The 10,435-nt window shown below is 39.5% G+C and overlaps 1 protein-coding gene across 13 annotated transcripts in view; it reads right to left on the bottom strand.

Moving 5' to 3' along the window:
• Positions 1-3,456: 3,456 nt before the first annotated feature.
• Positions 3,457-10,435, bottom strand: part of ZNF462 (zinc finger protein 462) — a 156,429-nt gene continuing 149,450 nt past the window's right edge. For 9 of the 13 annotated variants that reach the window (XM_035253893.3, XM_035253863.3, XM_035253897.3 and 6 more), the window contains exons 12-13: positions 7,087-7,210; positions 3,457-5,848 (exon numbers count right to left, since the gene is read on the bottom strand). In XM_035253893.3, coding sequence (XP_035109784.3) covers positions 5,641-5,848; positions 7,087-7,210 — 332 coding nt within the window. In that variant the 3' untranslated portion in view covers positions 3,457-5,640. Of the gene's footprint in view, positions 5,849-6,648; positions 7,211-10,435 lie in introns of all 13 variants that reach the window. The other 4 variants (XR_013535802.1, XR_013535803.1, XM_035253906.3 and 1 more) reach the window with 2 other exon arrangements.

Raw genomic sequence — 10,435 nt, 5'->3', positions numbered from 1 at the left:
CCATTCCTCAGGCAGCCAGTTCCTCCCTCCTCCCTGTTTCTAAATGACCTTATCATATTGTTTTATGAATTACCTTTGTAAGCCCCAAATGAAATCTACATGAACAATTTATCATTGGTGCCTGCCATCAGTTCTGGCATCATAGTTTTCAGTGGGTCTTGGGCCATACAAAACTGGACAAGAATTATTCTCCTAATTAAGCACATTTTGTTGAGTCTTAGCATTATTTTAGAGATAACCCAAATCTGAAAGTTCAGCCTCTCGATTGTGAATATCTTGGTAATGCTGAAATATCTAGAAATTTTTAAACTGCAATAAAAGCACACAAGGTTGAGTATCGTTACCTTCATTTTACAAATAAGGAAACGAAGACATAAGAGGGTTTAAGTAGCTTGCTTGAAATCACACAATTAAGTGGATCAGCTGGGATTTGAATCCAGGTGGGCTGACTTTAGAACCTACATTAATGATCATGGTATCTCCCTCTCTTTTGTATATGCAAGGGCATGCTTCAGTTATTATTTCCATTCATGACTGGTGTTGGTGCAAATTAACAATACCCTTTTGAATGCTAATTGTAACTCTGAGAATTTAACAAAATTATCCAAAAAACGTGGCTGAGGAAGCCATGGACAGGAAGATGTTGACTACATCATTATTTATAATACTGCAAAAATCTAAAAATCTAAATGTTCAATAACACTCAGGAGTTATGTGTTTCCATTCAATATGTTACGTGGTTCTGAACATTTTTAGTTATGATGTCTAAGCAACATGAAAAATAATTATACTATTAAGGGAAAAGAAGCATATTATAAAATTGATTAGAGCCATGTAAAAAGTGCTCAGAAATGAAACTGGTAGAAAACGTTCCTGGATGTGGATGTGGGGGGTAGGACGGTGACTTTATTTTAATGTCTCCTCTAATATTGTCATATCAATAATAGTAAACATAACTTTTTAAGTTCTGAAGGTAAAGACTTCTCCAATCCTTAAGGCTATGCCCATTGGCACAAGTGGAGTGTACACACAAGTGTACAAGTAAGGAAGTGAGAGAGACTTTTGTTTTGCTAAGCTTATTCCTCTGAGAATGGTGGCAAATAGTTAATCAATAAGGATAGATGCAAGGGAAGAACATACCCTATAGCAATTTTTGTTAAACTTAGGACTAAAAGACTCAACAAATGTTATGTGAGTAACCAATTTATTTTATGCCTCCCTAAGTCAAATATGTTCTTTCGGATGGACAGAAAAAACACATTTACTATCAAGTCCATGTTTACCAAGCGTTGCCAGTATGAATGCAGAGGTGCAGTCAGAGCCTCACACCAGGAAGCTAACGGGTCTAGCAATCCCCAGGCATCTCCAGTGGAAGTCATGTCTCCAAATGTTGCATATTTATGCTCACTATTCATGAGCTGTCAGATGATACATCTCATGTCTGTCCTGTTTCTTGCCATAGCTAGCACCAGATATTTGCTCCAAAATCTTGGTGAAGTGCATGGGCAATGCAATGGGATTAGCATCCTGTACCTTCCAAAGAACAGTTTCTGTCTCTACCACTTCCTGATTATGGTGGAGGCTGCTTTGTCATGTGCACTTCCTAAGCACACTGAAAGATCAAACACTTCCCAGCCCCTTTGTGGATAGGTGGAACTGTATGACCAGCTCCAGCCCATAAAGAGACTGAAAGTGATGTGTGCTACTTCCTGGATCAGGCATTTGAGTGGGTAGAACACTTCCAAGCTCTTAGCAGTGACCTTGAGAATCATGTGTTGACAACAACACTAGATGGAGCAACCTGGACTCCCGAGTCAGTAGGTCTAGGGCACCTCACAGACATTCACAGGGTATTTGTGTAAGAATCAAACCTCTATGATGTAAGGCAGAGATTTCAGGATTTGCCTTGTTGCAGCCCCTACCATGACTTATATAGCGATAAATTCCATTTCTTTTACATAAAACAAAGTGAGAATATGGATTAGACATGAACTCAGTAAAAGCAGTGTTCATAAAATATTTCATGAATACCATGAGAGAACAGCGGTATCACATTGAAGCCCATTAAGCCACGTTCTTTTTCGAAAACTGTCGGAGAAACTTCTCATCTTGCAGTCCTAGAAAAGGCTGAGTATCTCTTGAGCACTGGAATCTAAAGTTACTCAGAATGCAGTCTTATTGATTGATCCTTTGTTTTTGACTTGCCTATCAAGCAAGCTCATGGTCAAAGGTGTGGCTTATGTGTGGCCTCATGAAATACATTTTTGTCAACTATCATCACTTTGCTACTCAATCCTCATTTTCCCTTTAGGTCCTACTTTTATCTAATTTTCTGCTTCCTCCAAATGTGTTGTACATATTCTTGCAACAATGTTCCTTCGGTGAAGGGGTAACAGGCATGGGGATGAGGAAGAGTAAGAACCAAGTTTTTAGAATGAATGCCGCACAAATGATCCAGGAGCCATACTTCTAAAACTGGTAGAGGCTGATAGTATAAATCAGCTCTGAGTTAATAATTAACGCTGTTGATTTTAATTTACTTTTCTTCTAGGCTTCAAGACTATTAATTTTTCCATTGATTTTGTAACAGGGTAGCGCAAAGAATACGTTAATGGTGATAATTATTGCTGCAGGATGTGCAGTAAGATAGTCTGTGGCTCAGGCTTTCATGAGGCAAGTGGGGCAACAATGAAATGGATCCTATGCAGTGGGTGTGACTTGCAGTTAGCTTAAAGTGACTGTGCTTGTGAATTCAGGGTTTCCAGATGATGTTTGATCAGTGGCGCTTCCTCCTTCAGAAGTTCACACATCACTTTGATTCACGTTTTTGATGGAAAATATTCCTTCCCTAAAACTCCCTCAGTTGGTGATGAATATCTGATGCAGAAATATTAACATCTGAAAATCCCAGCTCAACCTCATCTTGGTTTTACCTTTGCTTTCCATACTTACGTAGATTCAATGGCTTAAAATATCTCTTGCGTATGAGCATTGAAAGGTAGCGCTGTATTATTTCTAGATTTCATAGCTGTAGTCATATCTGTAAATGATTTACAACAGATGCACATAGACACATGTGAAAAAAATTCTTTATTAATTTCTCACATTTCATTACAAAATGTATGTTGCAAACAACTTGAATAACCTACTTGTGGTTTTCTTTGTTTTTTTTGTTTTGTTTTTAAACCCTTGGCTTCAAGGACTCAGGGTCTCCCTATCTTTTATGAAGTACTGGGAAACACTGATTACTGGAGTCAATAGGTTATCATTTTGCTATTTATTTTCTTCTCTCAAGCTCTGAAAAAAATGTCCTCTGTATAAATTAAACAACAACAAAAAATGTTGTAAATTCTATGTCATTACAAGTCAACAGAATTATAATAATGCATCCAAAATGTGCGGCCACAAAATATCAGGTATATGTTTGAAAAAGAAAAAAATGACATTCTAGCCTTGTTAAAAGGATAATGGTCCCATATTTTTTATTAACAGGTTAGCAAAACAAAATCCAATGGATTACAATATTTACATGTTATTTGAAAAATAAAGTAGTGATAAAAGCATGTCACAATTCTCTTTTTTTCCTTTTTCTTTCTCTTTTTGTTTGTTTTTTGGTAACCATTACAAACACCCAATCCAGGTATGGAACTGTTTAATACATTTGAAATGAGGCCAATTAAAAACAAATAGAGACACAAAATGAATCTTTGTCTGGATAGTTCACACTTTCCTCATTTTCTGGTTTCCACATCATGGCCCCCATCCCTTAAAAATTAAATTAAAACAAACATCCTACAAATAAAAATTCTTAACAGTAAGAAAATAAAAGAAGAACATGCTTTTCAAGTAAGCACTTATTCCACAAATGCAACATCTTTCCATGGATTTTATTTGAAGCTGTGTGGGACACTGTCATCTCAGCAATTCCCCTTCCCTTTCTTCCCTCCCACCCTCCCACAACCCTTCCAAGTAAAAAAAAACAAAACATGAAAACCAAAGGACTCACACATGCACACACACACACACACTCATACACGCACACACACATCCAAGCACACGCACACATGGGCTTCTAAAACCTAGGCTTCAAGAAAAGTTCTTTTCTATTTTTTGGAACGAAACCCTTTGTTCACAATCAGAACATATTATAAATGTAGGCTTAGATTTAGTCTAAGCTGCTCCCTCCTGAAAAAGCTGATATGGGGGACAGAGCAGCTGGCAGCTAGATTTAAAGGAAAAAAAAAAAAAAAAAGAAAAGAAAGTAGTTCTCCAGGCTCCTTGTAGGATATACATTATTTCTTGTCCACACTCACCAAAGGGATGGGATTCTAGCACATCCCCTCGTCCCCTAAATAAATGAAAAACCCTCACAAAACATAATGTCAGCAGAAACAAAACACAGATTTTAAAATCACACACAAAAGTCAGCCAATCCTAACAGAAATTATTTGTGTGAGACGGATAATGCGTGAATTTGACAGGCAACAAAAGGGTGAGGAGGACCTCCTCGTCTGGCCCACAAGCTGCATAGCTGTGCCGAAAGTTTGGTTCTTTAGTTAAATTAAAAAAAAAAAAAAAAAAAAGAAAGTTAACTTCTTTGTTATTTTCATGTTTAAAATAAAAACATTCCTATTCACAAAAAAACTAAATCTCCCTTGCCCCCAAATTAAAACAACAGTAACAACACACACACAAAAAACAATTCATATGAAAAACTGAATTGTGCTGTGTTTGTAACACTCAAATTGATAGAAAATAAACATGTGGCAAACAAAATTCCACAACCACCTTAAAATTAGCTCACATGAATCTACCAAATTCTAAATTATAGTTGAACACTAATAAACAGCTTACCTGGAATAAAGGATGACAATTCACAAACAGTTATCTAATAATTAAAGTCTGTTTCTTTTTTTTGTTTTGTTTTTTACTAAAATAATTAAAAAAATCACAGTATTTTAAGAAATAAAACCCACATGGGGATTTTAAGCACAATTTGTGTTCCTTTCTTTAAAACTCTTTTTTTTTCTCCATTCACCATCTTGCCCAGCAGTTCTCTCTACATTTAACCACAACGACGACAGGTAGTACTGACAAATGCAGAGAGTTCCCTTGGTTAAGTTTGAGGTACTAGGAAACAGGTGACTGTTTTATGCAAAGCAGTTTTTTTTTTGTTTTCTGTTTTTTTCCCAAAGCGGCTGCAGTTAGGTCTTGAAAAAGCTTAAGGTATTAAAACTAGAAAAACGCACCAAAAGTTGTGCGTCAAAAAGTTGCTCCCCAATGAGAAGTCTTGTACTGTCACGGAGCTTCTGTTTCCACATACTGTCCAAGACCACCACAGAGTGCACCGTACCCTTGGGAGGTGCTTCCATATTCCGCAACAAATGAAACTTCCATGATGAAGATCCGGAAGAAAAGATGTAGTGATGGAAAAGGAGCCACATATTCCAACCATTTAAATAACTTTAATTTACATACTCACTCACACAGGTACCAGTGCTTTGAAAATAGATTGTTCAGTCCTAAAAAGCAGCTTTGTTCTGTCTTCTCTTTTCTGTCCCTCCCTTCTCAGCCCAAGCCAGCCCTCCCACTTTTTCATCACTGTTCAAGTAAGGTTTGATTAAGAATTTCACCAAACGCTTATTCGTTTTTGGCCTCTGCATTCTCCAGGAGAGATTTGTCGGCAGTTACTACACAGATGGCTACTGTTTCATTCTTTAGGGAAAAGTCTATCCCAATGGGCTCGTCATCTTCCTTTTCCTCTATGGAGGGCATTTTAACACTGTTCTCCATGATCTCTTTTGAGTGGATTTCTTCTCTGCTCACCTGCTTGGTGTCATTCAATGCCCTGGAAAAACATTTATTGAAAAGACACATGAGTATAGTTATCTATATTTCCCTTATTAAACAAATAAATAATAAAAGCCCTCAAGTGTCTTTATTTTCCTGATCCTGTAAAAGCTTTGGGGTTTCCTTTAAACAAATGCCATGGGTGTATGACAAAAATCCACGTGATCCGTCCCTCCTATATGTTTTGTTTAAGTCATATGTTTCTGTATCTTAAAGATTTGAACTTACAGAAATATCCATTATTATTTTTTATTATGCTTTAAGTTCTGGAGTACAAGTGTGGAACATGCAGGTTTGTTACATAGGTATACCTGTGCCATGGTGGTTGGCTGCATCCCATTATTATACTATATTTTGATTATACCATGTTTTGTTTCTAGATGAGCACTGTCACATTATGTCACTTCCTCTACTGGGTCATAAGTGGTAATGGCAAGAACTGTTTTATGCTCAAAGTGATAAGCTGAACCCAGGAGCTTGGATATTATTTATATTTATTAAGTCTAAAAGAGTAACTTAGGTACTAAAGATTTATTTGTCAGATCCTGAAGCAAATTATGAAAACAAACTAAAGCAAAAACCTGAAGATGGAACCCATGTCTTGGGAAGCTTGGTTACATTCTCTGCTGTCTAGACCCTTGAGGCTTTAGGCTTCATATACCAGACAAGCCATATTTCCTCCTGAAAAGACGATATCCTATGTTCTCTCTGTGTCTGGTGGACTAATGGTACCTTGCTGAGGGGCTGATTTAATGTTCAGGGATCTCATAAGTATTTTACAAGTATGCTCTCACCTACCTGGGAGGCAGGCAGAAGCTGGCTCTGTCCCCGAGGCAGGACATGGGAATGTTCAGGGCCACTCAGGGAATGATCAGTCACAGAGGCAGGAACAGAAGCCAGATCTTTTGACCTCGATTCACGTTCTATTATAGAATGTCATGCTAATGAAAACTAAAGGGACATTGGCTGGAGAAAACACTGTACTTCTGCCCATGGGCTTGAGTGGGACTTGTCATTCATGAAGATGATTTTTCCTCATTTGACTTGCGACTGGGTGACCATTTTTTAAAAAACAACAGAAAAGGAGAAACTTGGCTCCTCACGATTGCCTCTCCTCCCATGGCCCAGAAATGTGACACAGAGGGGTATATATACTGTCAGGGGAACAAAAACAAGAGCCCCTCCCTCCCTACCTCTTGCTTTGGACCAAAGCATCCTTGGGATGGCCCGACTTACATGCCGTGTCTCAGCACATGTCTTTCCCACTCAGAGCCCTGTGAAAATGCCCGTCCACAAAATTCACATGGAAAACGCTTCTCAGTGTTAATAGCAGCCCCGTGGTCAGAAAATCTCATCAGCTCTGCAAAGAGAAAGCCGAAGTATTACCTGTGTGCTGTGGGAATTGGCAGAATAGATAAGTCAGCATTCATTAGGATACCCTCTCTCCTACCTTCACTTAGAATGGCATGCGGTGAAAGCAATTTCCAGATTCCTTACTTTTTCTTAGGTTTCCTGCGTAGGGCATTTCTTGGATAGCATTCAAGAACTGTTTCTAGTTCTTGGGCCCCAAGACCTCATTCTTCCTCACCTCCCCAGTGCCTCTCCCCAAGACCTCATTCCTCCTCACTTCCCCAATGCTTCTATCACATAATCTGGGTCTTTCTTGACTGAAGAGACCCTTGCTCATTCCAAAGGAATCTGAGCATTATTTTTTCTGATTTATTCTTTCCCTTGTATGATGATCTGTGTCAGTGCCTCACAGGTTAGCATCTATTCATTTCCTTTTTGACACAGGTTTATCTTTGTTCGCTAAAAAGAATACAGGCTACAGAAAACCCTGGACCAGGTTGTGTGTTGTGGACCTTAGGCTTTCTACTTGTTCCAAGTAAGGATGAAGGCTCATGACTTGTGGGCATCCAACATAGATATTATAATCAATACCTTACAGGGCAGTTATGTGCATTGAATGAGATATGCAAATGAAGAATCTACCATGAACATGAATCTGGATGAGTGGGAACCAGTATGTGAACACATGTCCCCAGCTATTGAGAGATCCTGGCCAGCTGCCCAGCACCTACCCCTCAACTGGTTATATTCATGAATAGGCAGATATTTCTGGACCGTCTGTTGTAAGCATCAAATATTGACTTAAGTTGTTTTGTTTCCTCCATGGTACTGGGCACATGCTAGAAGTCAGATAAATGTGGATTGGCTGTTTTCAGGCCACGTCTCCTGGCAAAATCAAAGATAAGAGCTTAAATGGCCATTGTGTTAGCCTGAGTTCCTAGCCCATATGTGTTTCATTATGCCACAGAGGGCGAAGTCTTCATGTGGGTAATAAACGGCAGGACCTTGCCAGTTCTGCAGCCGTGTTGCAAAGTAAGGGCATCGCACAGGGAAGTGTTGATCATCTTTACTCTCTGATCACTCTGGTCCACACATACGAGACATTACAGGAAGATGCCTCCTGCATGAAATGCCCCATCTAATAAGATTCTCAGGACGATGTCAACAGGATGGGGGGCTCTGTGATGCCTTAATCTTCAGCACAAAAAGCTATGTGACTGGGGCCAGTTTTAACAAAAGATGAAACATTTTCTCACAAATTAAGAAGATCACCACACAAGCCATTAAAAATAATTGCACAGACTATCTTCCTTGATTCTTTTCATTGGAAATGAGACAGCACCATCTGCTCTGCGCATTAATTCCTTAGCAGGGATTATCTTGGGCAAGAAATCAACAGAATGCCTTCCTGACTCCTCCCCAACTGCATAATGAGAAGGGGGTGGGGAGGATTCTGCTTGGGTTAATTTTGATTTCTTCATGCCTGGATTCTTCTCTTTCAAATCTTCCCTGAGCTTCCTAGGCAGGACCTGCAGTGTGTCCATATTCAATCCAGTGCTTGCATTTAGAAAGGAGCTGCGAGGCTGTGAACCCCCTAAATTGAGGGTGTCTGATGAAAGTCTAAATTACCATCTAGAGGAATAATGTTCCTGGTACACTTGCTCCTTTACCCTTAATCTGCAAACAGAAAACCAGTCATCTGCCCTTTCCAATGGCATATAATAAGTTCTGCCCTCAAAGGAGGAGGTCACTGGACACTGGCCGCACTTCCAAGAGCTCTCCACCAGCCTGAGAGCTGCCTACAAGCCACCTCCTGCCCTCTTGCTCCTAGAAGCAGGGATGTCTGGCAGAAACATCCGAGGGTATTGTGTGCATTTCTTCTTCTTGCCAAGAATATACCTAGATGGTGGAAAGTTGATTCTCAGTCTCTTCAAAGGAGATGAGACAAAGGAGGCTGCTCTTTCAAGGATCAGCGAGGGGGAAGGGAAGGTTTAGTCTAGTAATTCCCATTAACATGACTGGAAGTTACTCATGTAAATCCCCCACCCTCTGAGAGGAATACGTGCTTCTGCAACCTGAGGGCTTTTTTTCCCCCATGTGGTGAAACTCATGAATGTGGACGGTATACTTTTTCCAGTGAGAAGAGGAGACCCTGAAGTCCTTTCCAGCCAGATCACTCCAGTGGAATGCCACAGTGCCAAAGTAGAAGGGGGCTGGCAAGTAGGGTAAAATGGGGAAGTCTGCCTGGTGTCCCTCATACATCTCAACCACCATCTTTTAAATTCAAGTTTTCTTTCATTCCTTTTCCTTTTTATACGGAGTCTTGGGGAGAGGAGGCCTAGAAGGTTTTATTTTTTTTAATTTTTTTTTTTTGCCTTGGTAATGCTTATAACCTTTGAAATCACACATGCTCAGATTTAAAGATTAAAAAGTCATGATAATATCTAATGAGAAATAATTTATTTCTTGAAAAGGGAAGGCAAGGCTACAGAGCATCATGAAGAAAGAGGAGTCTTTCTGTCAAAAGAATCCTCTTCCCAGAAAATTTTGGTAATAGTGCAGAGATGTTAAGAAATCATTGTGAAATAATTACTTAACATGAAATGGTCTGAAAAAGAAAAAAAAAACCATGCTTCTCTGATCACAACCATTTTCCTTGTAAGTAATGGATTAATACAGCCCCTACTCATAAAAGTACTCATGTTATGAGAACAATCCACTTACATCGTAAGGATGTTTTATTTGTCCATGTATTTTTCAGGTTGACTGTAGGCACAGGGTTTTTGACAGGATAGTGTACCTTGGCTGTCATTTCCTGCTGTCTGTCTTGGTTAGGGGTTCAAGAGACAAACTGGAGCCCCCCTTTGCAAACCCATAGTCTTTTGCCTTGGCATCATGGTAGGAGGGTGAGTGCAAGTCAGGAAAAGGAACGGAGAACATCTTGAGGAAAAGTAGCCCACCAGTAGGCTTCCTTATGTTTGCAGGCAGACCAAGCAGAAAACACAAAGAAATTCTGCAGAAGTCCTCCTTAGAGCAGGGTCCCAAGGGCCACTGAATCCACAGATTTCAGGGCCAGGTCCTCTTCAGTGAAGATTACACTACTCAAGGCACTGGGAAAGTGGTGTGGTAAGAAGAGGGTTTGCCTTTGGAGTCAGAAGACCTAAATTTGAACTGAATTTGATCTCCAGGGTTTATGTTTTTTTATTTGTTTGTTTTGATTTTACTTTGAACATGC

The sequence above is a fragment of the Callithrix jacchus genome, chromosome 1 (genome assembly GCF_049354715.1).
Source record: "Callithrix jacchus isolate 240 chromosome 1, calJac240_pri, whole genome shotgun sequence".
NCBI classification, from domain to species: Eukaryota; Metazoa; Chordata; class Mammalia; order Primates; family Cebidae; genus Callithrix; species Callithrix jacchus.
Note: the sequence above shows the minus strand (reverse complement) of the source record. Positions and strands in the feature narration are given on the sequence as shown.